This window comes from Procambarus clarkii, chromosome 62 (genome assembly GCF_040958095.1).
Source record: "Procambarus clarkii isolate CNS0578487 chromosome 62, FALCON_Pclarkii_2.0, whole genome shotgun sequence".
NCBI classification, from domain to species: domain Eukaryota; kingdom Metazoa; phylum Arthropoda; class Malacostraca; order Decapoda; family Cambaridae; genus Procambarus; species Procambarus clarkii.
In genome coordinates, this window is record NC_091211.1 from 23,066,226 (window position 1) to 23,091,824 (window position 25,599).

The window sequence follows — 25,599 nt, forward strand, 5'->3', positions numbered from 1 at the left end:
TTTTTGTTAAATATTCATTCGTGGGCCTTAAGCCTGTGGCTGGACAGGTGACAGAAACATAGACAGTTTCACAAAACTGACAAGTTTAAAATATATGTATCACTATCAAAATTCTTTCCTTCTGTTATCTATATATATGGATAAAGTATTCAACACTTGGTTCTACTAATTTTATTTCAGGGAAACAAATAAGATGTTTTTGTAGTAAAGAATATGAACCTCGCCCCCTTCCCGTTCTCTGGCTGTTATCGTCCTCTCTACGGTCGACCGTAAACACGCATTCGTCAATTTATACATTTTTTATTAGAAATCGTTATAATAAAAATACTAATAATTATTATTATTATTATTAGTATTATTATTATTATTATTATTATAGTTAGGTGAAGGTTAGATTCTGTTGGCAATTATTTGTATTTGTAGTACTTGGATGAAGCATTTATAGAGTTGCAATTCGAATATAGAGGGAAAGTGAAGCAATGTTCAGGGAGAAGTTCGAACGTCGTCAGGTTCGAGCGGTGTGTCAAGAGTTTTTCATTCGTAAACAGAGGGTTTAGCGGCTGGATTTGCGAGCTTTAAGGCATTGTTTATGAAGACGGGCTGCACCTCGCAGCACCGCGTTGTTGGCCTGGGTCACTCTTGGTCACTCTTCGTCACTCTTAGTTTGTTGTTGTTTTAGATTCAGCTTCTCAGAACAAAAGTTCCAAGTAGCATGGGCTATGGTGAGCCCGTAGTGGACTTACCTGGCACAGGAGCGGGGCTGTGTATTTTTAGTTTGAGTCACTCTTATTGGGGGTCTGGTCAAGTCCTACACCTGTCCTCAGGCTAGGCTCGGCCACGTGGCGCCCAACACGTATTCATTCATTTTAACGGATTCCGTATTCAATATTTGTATTTACTCATATGAGACAATATTATTTCATACTAGAATGTGCCGAATAGTTTGACTAACTTAGGTTAGGTGGTTAGGGTCTGAGGGCCAATATTTGTAATTGCAGCCTGTGACTGAAGCAGTTAGAAAGGTGCAATTCGATCAGAGGATTTGAATGTAGCACTGTTCGAAGAAAATACATGTCATCAGTTGTTGGTCGTGTGTGTAAACAGTTTTTTATTCATAAACACGGGGTATGGTGGCTGGATTAACTAGAATTTGGCGTGTGTTGATGAGGACGAGATTGATGTTGTACACACGTTTCGCCCATTGCTCGTTTTCTTTTTATTAAAACTAAATTTCCTAACATTAGGGTGCACCAGGTTATGCTAGACTAGGTTGGGTTAAGATACAATATATTGAGTTAGGATTAAGTTATGCTAAGTTGGTTCTATTACAATAAAATGTCGGACGTCGAACTGTCCAATGTGCGAAATCACCTGTATCAGACTCGTTGCTCGTGGCGGGACTCTTCAGCTCTTGGGTCCCGCCTCTCAGCTGTCAATCAACTGGTGTACGCGCTTCAGAAATGTACATAGGGATGTTACAAAGTGTTCTTTCAGCGTAAGATTAGTGGGGAATAGAAAGAACTAGAAGGGCAGGTTGTAGAAGTAAACTCCATTCTTAACTTTAAAGGTAGATATGATAGGGAAGTAGGTGAGGAGTATTGCTTTAAACAACCGATAGCTAGAAAAGTGAGGTCCCAAGGCTAGTGATCGATCCTGCAGGCTCCAATTGGTGAGTGCAATTAGATGAAATAGATGAGCACACGCGTGAACACACACAGTGTTGGCAGTGATGTGGTGGAGGCTGACTCCATACACAGTTTCAAGTGTAGATATGACAGAGCCCGATAGGCTCAGGAATCTGTACACCTGTTGATTGACGGTTGAGAGGCGGGACCAAAGAGCCAGAGCTCAACCCCCGCAAACACAACTAGGTGAGTACAACTAGGTGAGTACACACACACACTGGAGAGAACAAGCCAAAGAACCAAAGCTCAACCCCCGCAAGCACAACTAGATGAGTTGTACTAGGTGAGTACAAGTGCAAAGCGGGTTGCGAATTACGTACTTGAGGTCAAGACTGTTGAGGGAGGGGAATGATCAGGGGCAAGCGCCCAGCCATTACGACTATATTACATTTGGAAGAGGTCAGGATAAGAATTTGAGATGGGACTGAATGAAGGAATGGTGCTTAACCCCTTTCAGGAACGGTCGGGGATTGAACGCCGACCTGAATGAATAACAGTGTGAAAACCGCATAGCGTTTGAGGGCAAAAGAAGCAGCACAGACGTATCAGAAAAACGACAACGTTGAATGAGAGTGTTCATGATAAACAAAAGACGGAGAACATATAGAAAATGACAGAAAAAAAAAGTGTGATGTGACGGGATATGAAAATTTCTTAACTTCTCTTATGAGAATTTAACGAGATTTTTAAAGACAATATGATTAAGTTCACGTTGAACTTAACGAGCAGAAGATGGCAAGGATGTTAGAAAGAAGTTTTGTTAGGGAAAGAGCAGTGAGCAAATGGTAAGGAGTGGTAGAAGAGATAACCTAATTGAATTCAAAGATCAATATCAAAGATAAGTTGAGAAAAAGAAGAGTTGGGAGGCAATGCTTTAGACATCCGACAGCTGGTGAGGCGGGTCTTAGGAGCTAGTGTTCGTTCCTGGAGTCATATTCAAGACTAACACACACACACACACACACACACACACACACACACACACACACACACACACGCACACAGAAACACACATGCGCGCACACATAAAATAACACACATGCACTCAATAGGATCCATCGATTGATTGATGAAGATTAAGCCACCCAAGAGGTGGTAAGGGCATGAATAACCCGTAAAGGATCCATCATTGTTGTTGTTTTAGAGACATCAAAATGTCCATGTAGCACGGGCTATAGTGAGCCCGTAATCAACAAGTTTAGACATAATTACTCCAGACCTTATATGTTTCATCCTTCCTCCACCACACATTGTATCTACCTTTCATCTTCAATTACAGCTTGCTTGATCACTCCCCCCCCCCATCCCCGCCCAAGATGAGGGGGGGGGGGTGTGGAGGGAAATCTTCTTCCCTTTCCTATATTCCTCCTTACGTTTTATTTTTTCTTTCATTTACAATTTTATGACCCTCCACCTTATCTCCCGCTTCCTTCTCCCCACATCATCCATTCGTACTTCATCTCCTTCATACTCTTTTGATGTTTCCCTCTTGTTTTCCTTCAGTTCCCTCTCTATGTCCCTCCCTTTAGATCTCTCCCTCCCTCTATTCTCCCCCTCCCCATCCCATCTTTACCTTCCCCTCTCTACCTCCCTCTCTTTAGATCTCTCCTTCCCTCTGTTCCCCCCCCCCTTCCCTTCTTTACCTTCCCTCTCTACCTCCCTCCCTCCCTTTAGATGTCCCCCCCCCCACCCCACCGTATTCCCGGTAGGGGATCAGATAACACTGACCTCGGACGCAGCTTGCAGACTCCAGCATCCCGCGATAAAAGCGTTTAACCCTCTTGGCATCGATTACTGATTAATACTGATCCCAGTGTTGTTGCGGCTGATCTTCAGCCTTCTCGTTAAGCTAGCGAGCCTCCTCTTGCCCTGCCTCTCGCTGCTGCTGCTGCTGCTGCCTCGATGTCGTCACCATCAACGCAAGATGGGAAGTGGAGAGTGAAGAAACAGTTCGGTAATAAGTAATTGATTACATGAAACTCTATGTTTTGTTGCTTAGAAGGGGGGTATGAGGAGGGTAGGGGTTGTTTGAAGGGTTGCAATTATAGTTGTTAGATGATCGAGTTGGTTCTAAGATGACCTAGACGTCTTGCAAAAGGTCATTGGAGTTGATAGTCAGAGGCGTAAAGTGTCTAATCGCGGTAAAACAAAAAATCTGGCTTGTGTTGTTTGCGAGCATTGTTCCGTATTAGGGTGATCAGGCCGCTCGCCTCTGGAAAATGTTCGGCCACGCTGCCAACCGCGGGCGCCAACACCTGTGGAGGTTCCCATAGTTGAGGCCGACACCCGCGCCCTCCCAACCTTTCCCACTGCCAAATGAACCAGTTTCTGTGCGTTTCGTCTCCTGGAGATGTGATCTGCGACACGCAGCATCCTGCAGCATCAAGCCTGCCAGTCCGTATCAGAACAGGTTTTCCCGTGGCGAGCCGGATACCTCGAGCGGAGCCCAACTGGCGGCAGCGGGGCCGGCTGGGGCTACAAGAAGCGGAGCTGACAGCCATTGGTTGTGGGGCGCGAATGATGCTGGAACAGAATCTCTTTACAACGCGGCACTGGAAGCCGAGGAAGGAATGACAAAATGGCAAGTATATAAGGGAGCAAAGTTTCACCTCCGAGCTTATTCACACTCGGGGCCTCGCTGTGGACAGGCTGGGGGACAGGCAGACAGCCGGCTCTCATCACCCAACTTTGCCCATCAGAGACGCGACGCCCAATTGAATCCGATAAATAATTAAAAGCCCCTGGAAATATGATGCACTTAAGACTTCATATATACATAGACGAGTTAGGAGAGGATTGGGGTGTGTGAGATTTGCGTGTGCGTGTGGAGGGTTGAGCGTGGGAGCGCGCCATGCGCGTGTGGTCTTTGACGCATTCCGAGCCCGCTGCTCCAGGTCTTGTCTCGTGTGACCTGTAACAGACGTGATCCGGTGACATCTGTGAGCTGCCGTGACGTCCCTGGAGCCAGCCTCGGTGCCCCCGCCCCTCTCGCCGCTCCCCCAGCAGGAGGAGGGCCCGCCGTCGCCCGCTCTCTGGGCTCAGCCGCCGTCTGGATCATCACCTGAGGCGGCCGCGGCCCCGTCAGGTGAGACCATACCCATCCTGGCGCCTGAACTGTCTTCGGTGATTCCCCTGACGCTGCCGTGGTCCGTGCCCGGACCCGCCACGCTGCAGCTTCCGGCCGTCTTCCTGTCGGAGTCTCGCGGGTCACATCGGCCGCTGTCGCCGCCGCCCCCGCCGCTACCGCCCAGCGCGTCGCCGCCGCCGTCGCCGCACGTGCACCACCACCACCATCACCACCACCACCACGCGTCCCTGGCGTCCAGCGCGGCGTCCGTCACCCCGCCGCTGACCACCGCCGCCACCTCCAGCACCGTCACCAGACTCTGTCCGGCTCCGTCCCTCGGTGCGGCGGCGGCGGCGGCGCCCCTCGGCGGCCCGACATACACCGCCCGCTCCTCCGCCGCCAGGATGGGCACCGGGAGGTCAGGTAAGTCTATCACCCACCCACGCCCACCCACCCACTTCCTAACTATCGATTTTTCCCGGTATAAATAACCGCTTCACTATTAATTCATGTTGTGAAGCGGATAACCGCCATCTTGGCCAGCTTCACGTTATTTTTTTACACACCTGGACACAGGTGCCACGGCATATTGTGTTGATCGTCTATTATGTCACAACCTACAGGTAAGACTTCGAAACTCTGTCAAGTACAGAGTGGACAGGTAAGGTCTATATTAGCGATGATTATCACAAGCAGTTTCCTACCTCAAGACACTTCGCTCTCTTCTGAGTCCTCGGGAAACACTGAAGGTGATTTCAGTCATTGGCACCTCTGCTCAGGAGTGCCAGGTAGAGCCCATGGCACCTTGACTTGGGAGTGCCATGACACATGGAATTGCCTAAGGAGTAGGTCTGGAGATATTGCGTGCGTGTGTATCCGTAATTCTGCCTGTGTATCTCTATTTGCGTGAGTGTGTGTGTCTGTTTACGTGCGTAAGCATATGTTTCTGTATTTGCTTGCGTGTGCATATGTTTCTCTATTTGCGTGCATGAGTAAATGTTTTTCTATTTGCGTGTGTATGTTTCTACATTTGCTTGCGCACGTTTCTATATCTACATGCATATGTTTCTCTATTTGCATGCGTATATATAGTGCGTGTGAGTTTCTGTATAAACGTGCGTGCGCGTATATAAGCACCTGCGTGCCTCTGTCTGTAGTTCTGTATTTGCGTGCTTCTGAATCTGCGTCCATGTGCGTATGATTTCGTGCCGGTGTGTGTGTGCGCGCGCGAGTGAGAGAGGAGCAAAGACATCATGAGCATTGGAAGGCAAAATAACGAACCTCGTTAACCTATCACTGAAACCCCCTTAGCCGACCTACTCACCACATAGCGAGATAATTTATACACAAGATAACAAAGGGAAAAGTTAAGCTTTTCACTAAAGGCTTCCGTGATTAGGTAAAGCAAATTTAAGCTGATTTGCATAAAATAACATCTTTTGTACACGCTTGCTAAGATTTAGGAGAATATTTAGCTTTTATTTAAGCAACTTTTTTTTGTACCGTTTACAGTATGACAGAAATGATCGATTTTAGTGGATTATGTCTGTATGGTCCACCCATCGGGTACTTTATCCAGGATGATCAATGTAAATCAGGGAAGCTAATGTTTTTACTGACCTATCCTGGACGCCGTCGGCGTCCGTCCTGCCTATTTTCACGGTTTTGATAAGCATTAAATTTCAAGTGTTTTTTTGCCTAACCAGATGCGTACGTCTGTATGAAAAATCTACCTAACTAATGTTGAGACAAATGCTCATTAGTCCGAAATGCGTCCATAATACGGTGGTTTAATTTCGACGCTGTAATCGATAGCGTCTAAATTGCGTCTATATTCAATCCATTAAATGTATGGATTGAACCCGGCTCGGCTTCCCAACACAGTTATAGTGGGTGATAAGTTATATTAATCAATGCGCTAACTCCCCGCTTATGAAAAAAACGCTTTATTTTTGTACCCGGAACAGTCTACTGTATTTTTCCACCTAAAGTATCGAAATTTTCGACGAAATTGGTAATTTTTTGGCCTATTTTAAATGGTTAAGGGGTTAAATTAACGCTACAGTTGGTTATAGTCGACCGCTTCTTCATGTCGAGTGACCTCGGCGTTCACTATATCGAAACTTAAGCACCAATATAACAGAAAAACACCTAAACTAACATGAATGATGTTTAATAACAAGTTGTATTTATTATTAACTGTATATAAATGCATTTAACAATAAAAAGGTAATTGTCTTTCCGAAAATCTATTAATATGTGTTTTCTCTCTTAATTTGGTCTTTGATTTTTTACTAATTATTTTAATTGTGAAGGAAGCGCGAACCTTATTAGCATTACTGCAGGTGATATAATTGTTATTAATATTAATTAATATTTTATTATATATTTTTTTGTTTAATTACCATCATTATTTATTGTTTGATTATCATCATTACTTAAGGTTTTATTATCAATAGTAATGTTTGTTTTCGTTAGCATTACAGTTAATAAAACTAGTAACAATACTATTTATCTGTATTGCTTTTTCTGGTTTTACTTTATTCTGTTGATTTTTACTATATTTCTTATTCTTCTTCTTATTCCTATTCTCATTATTATTATTATTATTATTATTATTAATATTATTATTATTATTATTATTATTATTATTATTATATCGTTATTCTTATTATTTTGTATTATTATTATTTTATTATATCTATTATTGTTTTATTTAATTACGGTTTAAATTATTGTAAGGTAACTCATTTTATAAAATGAATTTGCGATATAAATGTATTTACAAATTAATCATAAAATTAAGTAATTTATCGCTTGTGTACAGGTATCTATAGTGATGTGGATCTTCCATTCATCTCCAAATTATATATTTTAATAAATAATAGTAAAGGAATAGAATTGATAATTAATGTATAATAATGTATAATATGAATTTTGCTTCATAAGCCAGTCATATGCATGACGCTTGGCTTACTGGAGTGAGGGTCCGTCTTGGTCGCCATTCTCCTGCCGGAAGGAGTTCCATAACTGTTCATATTTCTGTTGACACGAATCTCGAAGTTATTCAGTCCGTGCCAAGGAGATATCCTCGTAGTCGCTGGTGCCAATATGTGGCACCTCTTGTCTTGGTGAGATGGTGGGGGGGGGGCAGGTTGTGCTCCAATACACGAATAACTTCCTATCCCAAGTCTGATCTGGTCGGTACAGCAACGGCTTTGTAAGTTACAAAGCCGTTGCTGTACCGACCTACAGAGTTGCTGTACCGACCTACATCTAACTTACAGAGTTGACGTTAGATACACGATGGTACCCAAAGTGTTGGGGGCCATCGGGGATCCTTCGTTTTTTCCATTCCTTCCCTTCGACTTCATTGTCTAGCGTCACGTCATTGTCGAACGTCATTGAACGTCATTTCGTTGAACATCAACGAAACGTCATTGTTTAGCTCGTTGCTCTCATGCCCCTGCCAAGGACAACATTGTCACATTGGTTTTGAGTTTTTTTTATATATAGCATTGTTGACCAGACCACACACTAGAAATTGAAGGGACGACGACGTTTCGGTCCGTCCTGGACCATTCTCAAGTCGATTCAGCCACGTTATTGTGACTCATCGCCTGCATATATAGCATTTATCATTATTGCAATCTTTGGCTTCACCAGAGCCCCATTCTTAAAGAACGGAATGGCGAGCGTGTTACATGTGACTGTCCAACGAATGTTTCTTTAGCACCATCAGAGCAATTTTCAATGCTCATTTTATATGAACTAACACCCAATTAAGGAACTCATTTAGTGCAAGCAGAATTGCACATTAGGGTACCTTACCTTGAGGTTACCTTGAGGTGCTTCCGGGGCTTAGCGTCCCCGCGGCCCGGTCGTCGACCAGGCCTCCTGGTTGCCGGGTAGGAGGAATGCACTCAATTGATATTCTAAGAGATTTAAAAGCCATTCAGGGGGCATCCCTCCTGGTAACTACTCAAATGTGCAGTCACTTTGCAAACAAATTGTAAATGAGCACAAAATGATAATCAATATATTGAAAGTAGATCAACGCTGATAAAGAGATATAGATAACTAACTTCCAGACGTGAAGTTCTAGATTGCAACCGCCAATATCTTTTCGGTATCAAAAATATTTAAATAATAGAAATTGTAAAAGTATATCCAATATATATATATATATATATATATATATATATATATATATATATATATATATATATATATATATATATTAAAATACATGTACAGTACAGTAAAAACAATAATATTCAAATTAATAAAACCCATATTTTTATATTGTTAATATTAAAATTATAATCGCAATACGAAGATGATATTCAATAAATTCTGAGTATCATTCCAAATCAAAATAAATATTATGTAGCTCTGTTGCTTGCAACATCGAGTGCATTTCTGACTACAGCATCCACAAGTGCAATTCTGTATTGCACCGTTAGGTTGCAATATCGAAAGCGCAAATCAGCCATAAAAGCCAAAAATGTCATTATAGCTTTCAAAATTTAAAGTGCAGTTCTGCTTGGAGCACCCAAATGTTCACGTCTTCTTGCAACTTCCAAATATACAGTTTTGATTGCAACATCCAAATACAGTATACAGTTCTACTTGCAACACTTAGGCTGGACGCTATAGTGACGGTTTCGCTTCATGCAGGTCGGCGTTTATTCTCTGGCCGTTCAAGTGGTTGGGCACAATTCCTTTCCCCCCCCCCCTCTCATACCATCCCAAATCCTTATCCTGATCCCTTCCCAGTGCTGTATAGTCGTAATGACTCGGCGCTTTCTCTTGATAGTTCCCTTCCCTTCCCTTCCCTTCCCTTCCCTTCCCTTCCCTTCCCTTCCCTTCCCTTCCCTTTCCTTCCCTTCCCTTGCCACGCCCAAATGTTCTGCTTACAATGACCAAAAATAGCTTACATAACTAGGTAGAAAAAATTACACAAAAAAATCGTTATATTGCAAGAAAAATCGTTAATAATAATTTAATAAAAAAATAGAAGCAAAGTGTGCTGGGGACCTCAACGCTAAAGCGTACACACGCACGCACTCGTTCACACACACACACACACACACACACACACACACACACACACACACACACACACACACACACACACACACACACACACACACAATCACACAAACACACGTACGCATCAGGGCATATAAAGCGTATATACGCCTATTATGTTTCCCAAATATAATCCCACTGTGCGTCGATCATAATCCGTCCCATATTTACAAAAATGCCCCCTGTGTTGCGTCTCATTAGTGGGGTCTGCGAAGCGCATTTTCTAGTGCGTCCGGAGACTGCACAGGGCAGAAGTCTGCTGAGTTTAGCCGATAATATATTGGTAGATAGTGAGACATGTGTCAGAGATACACTGGTTGAAATATATATTGAGAGAGAGAGAGAGAGAGAGAGAGAGAGAGAGAGAGAGAGAGAGAGAGAGAGAGAGAGAGAGAGAGAGAGAGAAAGAGAGAGAGAGTACGGTTTCTGTGCTAGATATTTTGGTGAAAATTTTACGATGATTCAGATTTATATAAATTATGTGAAGTGTTGGGTATAAGACTTGTTTTGTTGCTACTTGTACCTTTGTAATTGTTGCCCTATTGTATTTGTCTGTCTGTCTGTCTGTCTGTCTGTCTGTCTGTCTCTCTCTCTCTCTCTCTCTCTCTCTCTCTCTCTCTCTCTCTCTCTCTCTCTCTCTCTCTCTCTCTCTCTCTCATTTGTATGCGTATATAAAACATTTGGATTGCATTTATATTCTCGCCTTATCACTCCTAGACTCATTACTCCCCTCATCACTCATTACCTCACTCATTATCCCCCTCATCCTCTCATGACTAACCCCCTCACAACTCATCACACTCTCATGATGCATTAACCCCCCCCCTCTCACAACTCATAACCCCACATCATCACACATTATTACCCCTGTTATTACTCATCATTACCACTCATTACCTCACTCATCACTCCTCATATTTCCGACCCCCCCCCCCATCACTAAAAGTTTCATCACCTCTCTCCACAATTGAGCATTTTAAGAGCGTTTCACAGTGGTAAACCCGCTCTCAGACCTCTGCTTCTGTCTCATTAATTCAGTGTGTTCAGTGATTTCCTCGCCTGAGCCTCTTTGGCCTCTTCTTTACTCCTACTTTGCATATTCTCATTTTTCCCCCTCTCGCTATTCCTCTATTATTGCTCTATTTTAAGTCACACTGATCTATTAGTTCCATTTTTCCATGTTTGCTATTGTTTGTATAGTATTGGTATTGGGAATTTGGTTTTTATCTGTGTCTGTTTTTTTTGTAGTCCCGTTTGGCCTATAAATTTTGTATGTATCTATGTGTTTTTTCTTTGGTATTTTACTGCTGCTTTCTCTCTGTATTGTTATGTCATGTGTATTTAGGTAGGAGGCGGATTTGTGTGTGGGGGGGGGGTGAGGTGTCAGTTGTGTGGAGGGAGGGGTGAGGTGTGGTGTCAGTTGTGTGGGGAAGGGGTGAGGTGTGGTGTCAGTTGTGTGGAGGGAGGGGTGAGGTGTGGTGTCAGTTGTGTGGAGGGAGGGGTGAGGTGTGGTGTCAGTTGTGTGGAGGGAGGGGTGAGGTGTGGTGTCAGTTGTGTGGGGGAGGGGTGAGGTGTGGTGTCAGTTGTGTGGGGGGAGGGGTGAGGCGCGGTGTCAGTTGTGTGGGGGAGGGGTGAGGTGTGGTGTCAGTTGTGTGGAGGGAGGGGTGAGGTGTGGTGTCAGTTGTGTGGGGGAGGGGTGAGGTGTGGTGTCAGTTGTGTGGAGGGAGGGGTGAGGTGTGGTGTCAGTTGTGTGGGGGAGGGGTGAGGTGTGGTGTCAGTTGTGTGGGGAAGGGGTGAGGTGTGGTGTCAGTTGTGTGGAGGGAGGGGTGAGGTGCGGTGTCACGTCTTTATGTGGTTGATCTTTCTCCTTTTAGTCAACTTACTAGACTTAATCCTGGCGCTCCTCCTTGATCCTCCTTGCTTACACACTCTCTCTTCCATACACAACTACACACACACACACACACACACACACACACACACACACACACACACACACACACACACACACACACACACACACACATACACACACACACACACATACGTTGTTCCATACTGCCTAATCCTTTCCTCAGATATATTCCTCTTAGCGCCAACACAACACCGCTGCCGTATGCCAATCACCTCACATGGGGTCGCCCAACTACCTCCTGAACGCCCACGAATACAAATTAATATATGAATGCATTATAGGTTTATATATAGTTAGGTCAATGATGTTTTATGTTAAACAGTATATGAATGCGTGCCGTGAAGCGTTTAGAAAGGTTCGCTTCGGACATGGGCAGCCCGCGAAGTACTGTTTGAGAAAAGGTCGAATGTAATCAATTTCTACTTTAGCCCATTCTTATCACAGCGTGTCCTTATCAATGAAGGGCAAATGTTCGGTAATCCAATTGCCACGACATTTGTGTTTTTTTAATGAAAACTTGTTTACACTTCCCTCACAAGTGATGACGTTCGATCATTTCTTGAGCAGTGACTTCCGTTCGAATCGCCACGACTCAAGTCCATTACAACCAGCGGTCGACCCCACAGACGCATTCATAAATATTTACGTGTTGTTCATTCAAAACAGGAATTTTCTCAAATATAAATTAATATAATATATTAGCATATTGTGCATATGTAGGCAGAGGTTAGGTTAGGTTAAGTTAGATGTTTAGGTTCTGTTGGCGATTATTTGTATTTGTAGTACGTGGGTGAAGCGTTTACAACGTTGTGGTTCGAACAAAACTCGTCAGTGAAGCGCTTGTTCCGGAAGTGTTCGAACGAAATCAGTTGTGAGTCGTGTGTAATCCAATTGCAGCTCTGAGACCCCACAAGTCGTCTACCGCTGGCTGTGACTCGAACCTTGTGGTCCAGCTGCAGCCCGTCCTCCAAACAAAGATCCAAAAGCGATTCCATGCACCCGCCAACCCCCCTGTTTATGAATGAAAAGCGGTTTACACACGACTCACAACTGCTGACGTTCGAACATATCCGGAACAAGTGCTTCACTGACGAATTTTGTTCGAACCACAACGCTGTAAATGCTTCACCCACGTACTACAAATACAAATAATCGCCAACAGAACCTAAACACCTAACCTAACCTATGCCTATTTATACACAATATGCTAATATATTATAATATTAATTTATACTTGAGAAAATTCCCGTTTTGAATGAACAGCATGTTAAAATTTATGAATGCGTCTGTGGGGTTGACCGCTGAATGTAATGGACTTGAGTCGAGGACGGGTTGCCAGCTGAGTACTCACGCCTCGTGGCTAGGTAAATACTGTGCTGTCTCCATGAAGGCAATTTATGTAGGACGATTTTTTTTCCAGGGGCTACGTTTCATTAAGCATTTAAGTGTTCAATTACGAAACCTGTCCGTCTTTTCTCAATCATTGCGGCTGAGTTTGGGTTTATTTAGTAGTTTATGAGCTACGAAGTTGACTATAACAATATTAATTTTGATCTAGGAGAGATGTGCAGGTTTCGCAACAGGACACTTAAATGCTTGATGAACGCTGACCAGGGGCCAGATTCACGAAGTAGTTACACAAGCACTTGCAAACCTGTACATCTTTTCTCAATCATTGGCGGTTTTGTTTACAATTATTAAACAGTTAATGAGCTCCGAAGTACCAGCAGGCTGTTTATAACAATAACAACAGTTGATTGGGAAGTTTTCATGCTTGTAAACTGTTTAATAAATGTAACCAAAGCCGTCAAAGATTTAGGAAAGATGTACAAGTTCGTAAGTGCTTGCGTAGCTGCTATGTGAATCTGGCCCTAGACCGGTCTAATATCAGCACTGACGTGAGCAACTTGTTTGGTTCAAGGTAATTGTAATTGTGGTAATTTTCGAGGTAATAAGACTACGAGAAATATAGGTAATTAATTAGCATATTCTTTTTCCTAAGTATTTAATTACAAACAGATTGAAATCAGTAATGGCTAAGAGTTTAAATTCACTAAAAACAAAAAATCCTGAATAATTTTTTATATATAAATATTCCCTTAGAGGCTATAACCCATTAAAAGACTGGGGGAAAAATCAAGCCTGAAATTTCACGTTGGATAGTTACTTTTATCTAAATGAATGAAAAGATATGATAGAAACTGAATATCGACCTTTCGGGGCACCCAAAAGTTTTAAATTAATATGCTAAGAACAAAAAAGAAAACTGGAAAATATTCTCTTATGAAAGTTCACGTGACTTTTAAAGACGTGATGTCATATATTTTCCATAACATTTGTTTAATTTGGTATTATATATATACATATATATGTATAAATATGTATATATATGTAATATATATATATATATATATATATATATATATATATATATATATATATATATATATATATATATATATATATATATATATATAATCTCAGTAGGTGACGTGACTGGAACAGTGAGTCACATGACTAGCGCACTTTTAACAATCATATGGATTAGAATCACTCAACAAGTTATTCAGTTCTATAATGTAATAATGATTGTTCAAAATTACAATTACATTCAACCAGTCCGCCTTCGTGATGTGAAAATTTGTATTTTTTTTGTAAGTTTTCAAACGCTTTATCAAAAACTTTTTTAAACAGCTTAGTAATAAAGATTTTGTCACTGCTCCGTAGACTACATTTGTTTACATATCAAGTGGTTGTAAAAAAAACTACAAAATGTTTTGGCTATTTAAACACTGTTGATATGTATTGAGGCACTAATGCAAAGGCCATAGCCAAGAGCAGCGGGAGTGTTGCAAGTGACACTATGAGTGCAAGTGGCACAAAACTGACCTAGCTATAGTGACACTATAGTGACACTGGGCTCCACTCACCCAGCAGGTCCTCATTCCTTCATCGGTGCAAATAAGTGCTGGTTTGGTACGCCAGCCCTGCTACCAAACTCCCAGCTAACATGCAGCATGGCTCTCATGTCACACTTTCCCAGAGTTTTCTAGGCTTGGGAGACCTTACTGGAGCTATGCATACAGGGAAATATGTTATACATCCCGGCGTTGTCCGTCACACGTGTCTTTAGAGAGACCAGGTGATGCTGCCAGTTCTTCGTACCAGTAGTCGTACATTTCGTGCTATCAGTTGGACTTTTGGTGCCGTCAATCGGACACTTGGTGTCATCAGACGGACAAAACTTCGCAAATTTGCCTTTGTACGGTATAGTTTTTAAAAATTATAACACCTGGTGATTAATAACACGGGTAAATTTGCCAAAATCGCTACCCCTAGAAGTAGTCTCTGATCATTTATACCTAACCCACTTCCAGACAATTGCCGCGAAGCGACGGCAAACACTCAGTGTCTTTTAGCAGTCTCCGTGGTGTAGTGGTAAGACACTCGCCTGGCGTTCCGCGAGCGCTATGTCATGGGTTCGTAACCTGGCCGGGGAGGATTTACTGGGCGCAATTCCTTAACTGTAGCCTCTGTTTAACGCAACAGTAAAATGTGTACTTGGATGAAAAAACGATTCTTCGCGGCAGGGGATCGTATTCCAGGGACCGTAGGATTAAGGACTTGCCCGAAACGCTACGCGTACTAGTGGCTGTACAAGAATGTAACAACTCTTGTATATATCTCAAAAAAAAAAAAAAATCGAATATTAGTACTGACACAATGAAAATACGGGTTTCAGTGGGTGCTAAGATAATAAATAATATTCCTCATTGCTATGGGGTAAGATACGGCTGAGTGATGCTGTTTCATTCGAGGTTAAATCAAAAGAAGTCTACCGAGAGAGCTAACATATATACCAGTAAACGCACAACATTTTTTTTAGAGCTTTATTTGCTTCATACACCGTTTTGACGACGTAAAAACTAACGTCGTGGTTACGTTCTAGAGTACATAGGAGAGTCTCCGCCTTGTCATAGCTGCTACACCAACGACGCCACAATGACCTCTCCCTGACGGTCCTCAAGGGGCACTTGGCAACGGCACTGCCGGACAGGCGCTCCTGTTGCACTGTGCTTAATTTTTGGGCCATAACAATGAGGTGTTCAGCGGCACCGAGCGGCTGGGAGGGATACCGTAATGGGCTCTTCCTGGTACTCTCGGCTGCTCATACCTCGACACCCGCACTTTTCTTGTGGGGTAAAAGTTGGGTCTGCGACTCGGACGAAGGTTTAGTTTCACAGTGGTGTAGTTCTGGTAATTTTCGTAGTGGGGAAGCCGAACATCTTACGAACATCTTCTGACGCGTGCAGTTGGTACTCCTGACTGTCTGACTCCCGTGGTTGGTACTCCTGACCGCCTGACTCGTGTGGTTGGTACTCCTGACTGCCTGACTAGTGTGGTTGGTACTCAAGACCGAACACTTCACCAGGAAAGTGGTAAAGTGAAAAAAGTGGTAACTTCTTTCTGTTATGTTATTGTTCAACGACACTGTGAACCCTGACCCATCCTGTTATGACACTGGTGAAAACAATGCGTGTATTTCCTTGTTGATCTCGTATTTCTCAATTCATGATAAATAACCTTGTCAAATTTAACTTGACTTAAAATGATAGAGTATAATTAAATTGAATAACAGTTAATTCAAGGCAACGTTAATTGTATACTTACACGGTATTACCTAAATGCTAAATATGAAAAAGAACAGGAGGCAACACTTAATTAACTACACTAGGGGTAACACGAGTGAACTACACCAACGGAGATCTCGTTAACTACAATAAGCAACACTAAGGAACTACACCAAGGGAGATCTGGTTAACTACAGCCCCCAACGCTAGCGGAACAGAACAAGGCAGAGCTCGTCTCCGGCTCGAGATGTGAACGGCGTTAGATATACGAACCATCAAACACAGACACCACATATAATTCACTCGTCGCCTAATTGCACTCACCTAGTTGTGTTTGCAAGGTCGAGCACCTGTCTTATGACTATCATTAGTTCAATGCAGTGACTCCTTTCGCCTCGATATTTATCATATTTACATTCTAAACTGCGTATCGAATTCGCTTCGACAGCTTCCTCATCCAGGCCGTTCCACTTATTAACAATTCTTAGATTGAAAAAGTTCTTTCTGATATCTCTGGTGCTCGCCTGTGTTTCCAAGACTATCCACTACTCTCCGTGTCAAGTGGATCGTCACACAAGCAATAGTACGTCTGAACACTACGTATTGGAAGTTCACGAGATGTAGGCAGTGATTTAGACAGTGCAGCTTATTCCTGCAATTAAGAATGTTATTTCCTTTTTCTCCTCATCTGCCCAAGACGAGGAGGAGGAGGAGCGAGGCCTGTCCCTCCCTCGCTAACAGCGGGGGAGGCTAATTAACCATCAAATTTGAGAGTAAACCAGGTAAGCCGGGGAAATCCCACCTGGCTTAAGCAGGTTAGGATAATTAGTGAGAGAGAGAGACGGTAAAAGTGTGGCGGGCCTTATATTTGACGTCTCTGCAGTTGGGGGGAAAAAAGTTACCAATGAGAATATTTTCTGGCCAAGACGAGTGGCTGTGGTAATAAGACAATACGAAACATTGATAATATCCGAAACTTGCTATGAATTTTTGGTCATTATTTCCGTCTCGTGTTAAATAACATTATACCTCAACACCCAAGAAAGAAAAGAGAAGACAGCGCTTCTACAACCTCACTCTTGACAGCAAAGAAAATGCCAGCAGAGACAGGTTTTTGTTTTGTTTTTGTTGTTCAACCAGGAGGCCTGGTCGACGACCGGGCCGCGGGGACACTAAGCCCCGGAAGCACCTCAAGGTAGCCTCAAGGTAGCTGTTACAGGCTCAGCCAAACAGGCTACATACGCCAGCAGCGGAATAATGCACTGCAATAGTTTAGGTATATTGCTGTACATCATGCCAGCGGTTGTCACTACGAATGATAATGGAAGTCTATTATCAAATAGTTATTGATTGTCGCATTAAGTTGCAAGTGTGGAGGAAGGTGTGTTAAGATTAGTGGCAGTGATAAGGGTAATGGTAGGGGGGAAGTTAGAGAGGAGTTACGGAAGCATTTGGGTGTTATATTGATGGTTATATGACCAGGTGAAGAGGGTCTGAAGAGTGTTGATCATCCCGCAGGTGACAGACTACTGGACATCCCCTGCAAGGTGTGTGGAGACCGGTCGTCAGGCAAACACTATGGCATATACTCCTGTGATGGTAAGTACTTGCTGCGTCTGTCTGTCTCTTGTTCTCTCTCTCTCTCTCTCTCTCTCTCTCTCTCTCTCTCTCTCTCTCTCTCTCTCTCTCTCTCTCTCTCTCTCTCTCTCTCTCTCTCTCTCTCTCTCTCTCTCATAATGAATGATCTTAGCATTTACCTGCATGCATAAAAAACACTTGAACTAGAAATGCGATGGTTACCTTGCATATAGTGTCCACAGCGTGGCATACCACCTGCCACCACACACTGCTCTACCACACCGCTCTACCACAGAGCATCACCACACCGTAGTCACCACAATGCACCGCCACACCACGCCCCCTTCCCGATACGTTTTGACACAGGTTTACCCCCCGAGCAGTAAACCCAAATCTTTCCTTCTCAGCTTCCTCTCACGCTGAGGTATACTAAACGTAGAGTTTCTTCCCGTTACGCTCGGGGTTCTCTGGGCGAGTTAACTGTGGCCGCGTGCGGTCTGTCTCCGTAACGAGGTGTTACTCCTTTGTGAGGGGGTCACTTTCCCTTGTGTTGTGTGCCTGTATTTGCTTGCTAATGAGGGAAGTAGGTTGAATCCCTTTTGGTGGTTTGGGCTTCACTCTGTGTAGCGTGAACTTTCGTATCCCTTTTTTTATATATTTGTGTGTTTGTGTTTCTCTCTCTCTCTCTCTCTCTCTCTCTCTCTCTCTCTCTCTCTCTCTCTCTCTCTCTCTCTCTCTCTCTCTCTCTCTCTCTCTCTCTCTCTCTTCTCTCTTTATATTTCTGTCTCTTATCAAGTCTGTCTTCTTCCTTGAACACACTCACATTCATACTTACGCGCGCGCGCACACACACTCTCACACACATTCACTCACACACACACACACACGCACACACACGCACACACACACACACACACACACACACACACACACACACACACACACACACACACACACACACACACACACACAGGGGGCCTCCCGGCTGAATGGACAGGTTCGATCGCGGCAGAGTCAGAAACAAATGTTTTATTCATCCTAATGCACCTGTTCACCTAGCAGTAAAGAGATACCTGGGAGTTAGATAGCTGCTATAGGCTACTTCCTGCTGATGTGCGTGTGTGTGTAAGAGAAATATATGATATAATATAGGAAAAATAAATTGATTAGGAAGGCAGGGTCCAAGAGCTAATAGGTCAATTCTGCAGATACAAATAGTAAATACACACCCACACCTATCTGGCTCTCATCTCCCGTCTCCCACCAGGATGCTCCGGGTTCTTCAAGCGCAGCATCCACCGAAATCGCGTGTATACGTGCAAAGCGACGGGGGACATGAAGGGCAAGTGCCCAATAGACAAGACTCACCGCAACCAGTGCCGGGCCTGCCGTCTGAACAAGTGCTTCGATGCTGCCATGAACAAGGATGGTGAGTACACGGTTTTTGTTCCTCGAGTGTGTCTTGTTTTATCATTTTTGTTTGGCTTTATTTTATCGAGATAAAATGTCCAAGCTGTTGTCTTTTGTCCAAGCTGTTAATTAGTGAATACAGTAGTTGATGTCGTTGGTTATTCGTTGGATTTGGACAGTATAATATTTCTGTTTGGCATGAAAAGAAGCCAAAAAATTTCATTTTCCTTTAGTTATGTTGAGTTTTCCCGTATATATATATATATACGGGAATGAGTGTGTGTGTGTGTGAGGTGACTTTGAACTCCTTAAAATTATCCAGGGATTCATGTTAATTAAGATACAGTGAACGGAAAATTATGAAGATGCTGAGTAAGCTGTGTAGTTCATATTATTTTCTAAGCTTCAGGCAGGTGGAGGACTAGGAGGAGCAAGATGTGTAGAGGACTGGGGAGTGGGTAAAGTTGTGGTGTGTGATTTGAACTGTGAGGTTTGGGCCGGACGGTGGGATGTGGGCAGGATTGTGGGGGTGTGGGCAGGATTATGTGGGTGTAGGCAGGATTATCTGGGTGTGGGCAGGATTATCTGGGTGTGGGCAGGATTATCTGGGTGTGGGCAGGATTATCTGGGTGTGGGCAGGATTATCTGGGTGTGGGCAGGATTATCTGGGTGTGGGCAGGATTATCTGGGTGTGGGCAGGATTGTGGGGGTGTGGGCAGGACTGTGGAGGTGTGGGGCAAAGGTGTTTTGAAACAAGTGTATTGTAAACGTTGAAACTTAACGCGCATGAGACAGTCAATATGCAAAACACAAGACATCACAACATTCTTAAACTGTGAAACATTCTGCAAGGTACAGGTTATAACGATCGTGCTTCGTTAACAAAGAGAAAGCGACCATTCGCTTCAGTTTAACTGATTAATGAAAAACTTCACCTTCGAAGAAAAAACAGACAAATCTATTTCTACAAGAAAGAATAGCTGTTGGTCATTTTGTCTGTCTATCTGTCTGTCTGTCTGCCCATTGCTGAAGGCCAGACGTGTGGGGCTAGCCTCACTCAACTGTGCAGGGAGGGCGGGGAATATTCGGGAGTACTAGACGGATATAGACCGGTCGGAGTCGGCCTAAATTAAATAATTTTAGAAATATTTGCATTTATAGATACCCCCAATTCGATTTTTATAGCCGAGTGTGAAATATTCGGCGTGATTTCCCTAGAGTTTTTAGTGATGTAATAACATTTTCCAATAGCATATTTTTCAATACATATATAATATATATCTTTAATAATTTCATATTATATATGTATATTATTTCAATATTTTCCAATACATCATAACAAAATGATCTCTGTAACAACGCAAATTGCAGCCTCTAAATTTGGTTGTGCATTTCTGCACAACCAAAACGAGAAAGTCTTGCCCTCTCAATGATAAACAATCAACCACCCGAATAGCGATATGTCAATCCAATCGAGAAGGTGCAGCGCCAGCGATCGCATCAAAGCCTCTGAGTTTCTTCCCGCAAGCTTTTCAGAGGAGATCAGATCAATCGCGAGATCTTAAGGTGACGCTGAGCGGTTGTCTGTGTAACTTGGCAAGATCACGGCTCCAACCCGAGCTTTCACAGTCATGGCCTCTGACCTTGTTGCACAAAAGTGGCCTTGCTTTATCTCAATGTTGAAAGCAGGGACGTCACTTCAGGAGCAATACACGGCGAGTGCAAAAGAATGAGGCAATGGTTCGCGTGTCTATAAATACACACACACGCAGTGCGTGTGGGTAGTTTCTTTCACCCTGGTGCGCCTGTTCACCTAGCATTAAACAGGTACCTTGGAGTTACACAGCTGCTACGGGTTCCTTCTTGGGGATGTGTGTATGCGAGTGTAAGATAAATATATGTAGTTGACTTAATAGATGAAAAATTAATTGGTTAGAAAGGCTGGGTCCAAGAGCTAATAGCTCGATTCTGCAAATACAAACAGTAAATACACACATACAAAGAGACGGGGCCAAAGAGCCGAAGCTCAACCCCCGCAACAACAAACAAGTACACACACACACACTGGATGAAAGATTAAATTGAACAGGCAAGAAAAACAAAATATTCAAAGTTAAGAAATACACAGCCATAAACTCGACCCAGGAGCTGAAGGCCAACCAGCAAGCAAGTGAATACACACAGGTAAGTCCACATAAACTCAACCCAGCTTACAGCTTATAAACAAGCCTCATCCACTCCCACCTAGAGTATAACACACACAAAATTTAAATCTGAATCGAGTTGAATCCTCCGCCACATGGGTCCACAGCAAACATGTTGTCCTCCCCTACTATGCTATCTATGTAGATCTTGTCGGTGAGAGCCTGGCTGGCGGGCCTCTAGTCATCTCTGGTGTTTGACAGCGCCACTACACGACGGAGGGACAGAGACAGAGACTGACAGAGAGATAGAAACAGACAGAGAGAGAAATTGGATGAATATGGAGATCAAAGTAACAAGTGGTGACTGATAGTGACGTCAGAGGCTATCACTGTCTCATCTCAGTGTCTTCCATTCGTCGTCCAGCACACACACACACACACACACACACACACACACACACACACACACACACACACTCTCACACACACACACACACACACACACACACACACACACACACACACATGAATTACGTTCACACGCTGAAAGCGTATACACACACACTAAAGCATCAAATACGCTAAAACCGTTCATCCACACTGAAGCACATTCATACAGATATACGTTCATACACAGTGACACACGTTGACACACGTTCGGACACGCTCGAACACGTTCACACACGCTCGAACACGTTCACACACTCACACAAGCGCTAAAAACAGATCCATCAAGATAGCTTTTGAGCTGACCGCTTCCCCGCCCAACCCGACCCCAAGCGATCGCCGATATTGACTCGGCCCGTCTCTCTGCATCACTATATATATATATATATATATATATATATATATATATATATATATATATATATATATATATATATATATATATATATATAATTTTAGTTTTCACTCTTGTGATATGATGTACAACCTCTTGGAGTGGACGGGAGAGTAATTGGGCACCATTCCTTCCCTCCGTCTTATCCTAAATCCTTATCGTTATAACCCTTCCAAGTGCTATATAGTCGTAATGGCTTAGCACTTTCTCCTTTGGTGGTATGGTTCACTTTGAAACGGGAAATGCCCACATGTGAAGGGGAGACAATGCCTCCGGGCATTATTAATTATATTATCAAGGGACTTGGTATACGTCTAGGGTATTAGCGATTGCGACGGGGGGGGGGGATTGGCAAGAAAACAAACTGCTCAGAGGATTGATTGATCAGAAGATTGATTGATCAGAGGATTGATCAATCAGAGGAATGATCTCGATATTTCATATTCTATAATTGTTTGGAGAAAACAAACCCATCTATAAAGTTCACAATGGAAACTGAGGCAAATAATTCAGTACCACTTATGGAAGTCATGATTTAAATTATATTACCATAAATTTTAAATATATTTAATATAAGAAACGCACTTATATATGGGAAACAGTGCTTTCTGCTGTTTTTTTTAATAATTACTATATGGTAAAGTTATCCGTAAGGTTATCTCCCAATATGGTTGATAACTCTGTCGTATCTTAGGATGTGGTTGAGGGGATATACCATAATTATGAACAGGCTTGGACTTGTTCACTTGGACTTGTTCACTGGTGTTCACTGAAAACGACAGATCAACAAAGAACCCCAAATTTATTAATAAACTGTAATGGGAGACAAAACAATTGATGAATTGTATTTTATTAGTTTAACAGATTTCAAATATCAGCAGCAACTTGGATTTTTGTGAATTAATAAGTGATGCAAATAGAAACATTGAATCAACATTACCGTTTTAAATAAATTTGCAAATAAGCTATTTGTTATTCTCTATATTTGAATATATAGATTCGTCTTAAAACAAGTTTAAACATATTTACACTATTTCGAAAGCATGAAAACTCCGGCACCATTGGAATAAATTATTGGACTAAAAGAGCTATAAGATGTATTTGCTGTAATTAGTTCATACATGCATGCTAGCGAAGCTTTGTCACTAGCCTCTTATGTGGTATTGTATCAAATGCTTTCTGGCAATCCAAAAATATGCAGTCTGCCCACCCTTCTCTTTCTTGCCTGATTTTTGTTGCCTGGTCGTAGAATTCGAGTAACTCTGTGAGGCAGGACTTGCCATCCCTGAACCCATGTTGATGCTGTGTTACAAAGTTCTTTCGCTCCAGATGTTCCACTAGCTTTCTTCGCACAATCTTCTCCATCAGCTTGCATGGTATGCAGGTTAGGGACACTGGCCTGTAGTTCAGTGCCTCCTGTCTATCCCCTTTCTTGTTTATCGGGACTACGTTAGCTGCTTTCCAAATTTCTGGCAGTTCCCCTGTTGCCAGTGATTTGTTATACACTATGAAGAGTGGCAGGCACAGTTCTTCTGCTCCTTCCCTTAGTATCCAAGGGGAGATTCCATCTGGGCCTATAGCCTTTGTCACATCCAACTCTAGTAAACACTTCCTTACTTCCCCGCTGGTAATCTCGAACTCTTCCAGTGGTTCCTGGTTAACTATTCCCACTCTTATCTCAGGAATTTCTCCTTGCTCTTAGGTGAAGACCTCCTGGAATTTCTTATTCAGTTTCTCACACACTTCCTTGTCGTTTGTAGTGAATCCTTCTGCCCCTATCCTTAATTTCATAACCTGTTCCTTAACTGTTGTTTTTCTCCTGATGTGGCTGTGCAGCAATTTAGGCTGAGTCTTTGCCTTGCTTGCGATGTCATTTTCGTATTGTCTTTCTGCCTCTCTTCTCATCCTGACATATTCATTCCTGGCACTCTGGTATCTTTCTCTGCTCTCAAGTGTCCTGTGTGTGTGTGTGAGTTTTGGTACGAGTTTTAGTGCTCAAATCCACACTAATGAACACGAATAACACAAAACAGTTGCATTGTTATGTTAACACGCAGTTGCTCGCACCCACAGAACTTCACCTCTCACGAATAAATATTGGGCACACTGAAACTGTGATCAACCTCACTTAAGCCTTGTAAATGCTGTTGCAACAGCTTCATCCGGATGGTCTCCTGTTAATGAATGTTGTTTTTAATCAAGAGGGTGGCGTTCCCTGCGGTGTGGGAAGTGTGGCACCCCTTCTCTAACACCCTCCCTGCTTGCTCTCTCTCTCTCTCTCTCTCTCTCTCTCTCTCTCTCTCTCTCTCTCTCTCTCTCTCTCTCTCTCTCTCTCTCTCTCTCTCTCTCTCTCTCTATTTCGCTACGCAAGTTCACTTGGTGTGTTCTAACAATAATTTGAGCACTAATTATTCCACTCTCATGTATATTCATCCGTTGTTAATGAGGTTTGTGTGAGTAAGATGAAGACAAACTGGCACCATTACCTTCCGAGACATCGCTTTAGGCCTAAACTACCTTTCAACACCTGTCCCATACCACCACCACCACCACCACCACCACCACCATTACAACCACCACTACCACCACCACCACCACCACCAGTCACCACGATCACTACCACCATCACCATCACTACCACTATCACCATCACTACCACCACCATTACTACTACCACCACCACTACCACTACACCACGACCAAAACAACTACCACCACCACACTCTCCGACTACCATTAAACCACACAGCAGCTAACATAATGAAAGCAAAATTCAAAATCATTGGAAAATTTAATCACGAGCAAATATAATAAGAATCAAGGACCCTCTATATAGACACAGCATCACGGGGCACAATACTGGGGTAAACCTCATAAAAGAACTCTGTCACAACCCAAGAATTATCGGGAGAATACGATCTAAAAAACAGATAAAATTGAAAACACAGACACATCGAGCCTTCTTCTGTTACTTGCTGGTCTGTGAATTACTTTAAGAACTGGCGACCTTTCTTAAGCGCTGAGTTACTTAAGCAGCAGCTGACTTAAACTCTGACATGATTAAGCTGTGAATAAGTGAATAATTCAGCTAGCTTCTTTGTACACATTACACATAAAAATAATTCCGTGGCTTAATCTACACTAAAACTCTACATATTATACATGAAAAAAATCACTGGCTTAATCGAGTTCATTTACTCTACTGTATATCAAAGGAGACTTTCTAGTTATATT

The 25,599-nt window shown here is 42.9% G+C and overlaps 2 protein-coding genes across 3 annotated transcripts in view; both read left to right on the plus strand.

Annotated features, from left to right (window-relative positions):
* Window positions 1–4,263: 4,263 nt before the first annotated feature.
* Window positions 4,264–5,561, plus strand: LOC138354358 (uncharacterized). The gene is made up of 3 exons (XM_069308522.1): window positions 4,264–4,270; window positions 4,630–5,175; window positions 5,449–5,561. Exons 1-3 carry the CDS (start codon window positions 4,264–4,266, stop codon window positions 5,559–5,561), a joined length of 666 nt encoding a protein of 221 aa, XP_069164623.1.
* Window positions 5,562–12,807: 7,246 nt separating this feature from the next.
* The window catches only part of dsf (nuclear receptor dissatisfaction), a 74,391-nt gene continuing 61,599 nt past the window's right edge, over window positions 12,808–25,599 (plus strand). The window contains exons 1-3 of one of the 2 annotated variants that reach the window (XM_069308332.1): window positions 12,808–13,125; window positions 17,911–17,991; window positions 19,238–19,399. In XM_069308332.1, coding sequence (XP_069164433.1) covers window positions 13,017–13,125; window positions 17,911–17,991; window positions 19,238–19,399 — 352 coding nt within the window. In that variant the 5' untranslated portion in view covers window positions 12,808–13,016. The remainder of the gene's footprint in view (window positions 13,126–17,910; window positions 17,992–19,237; window positions 19,400–25,599) is intronic. The other variant, XM_069308331.1, reaches the window with a different exon arrangement.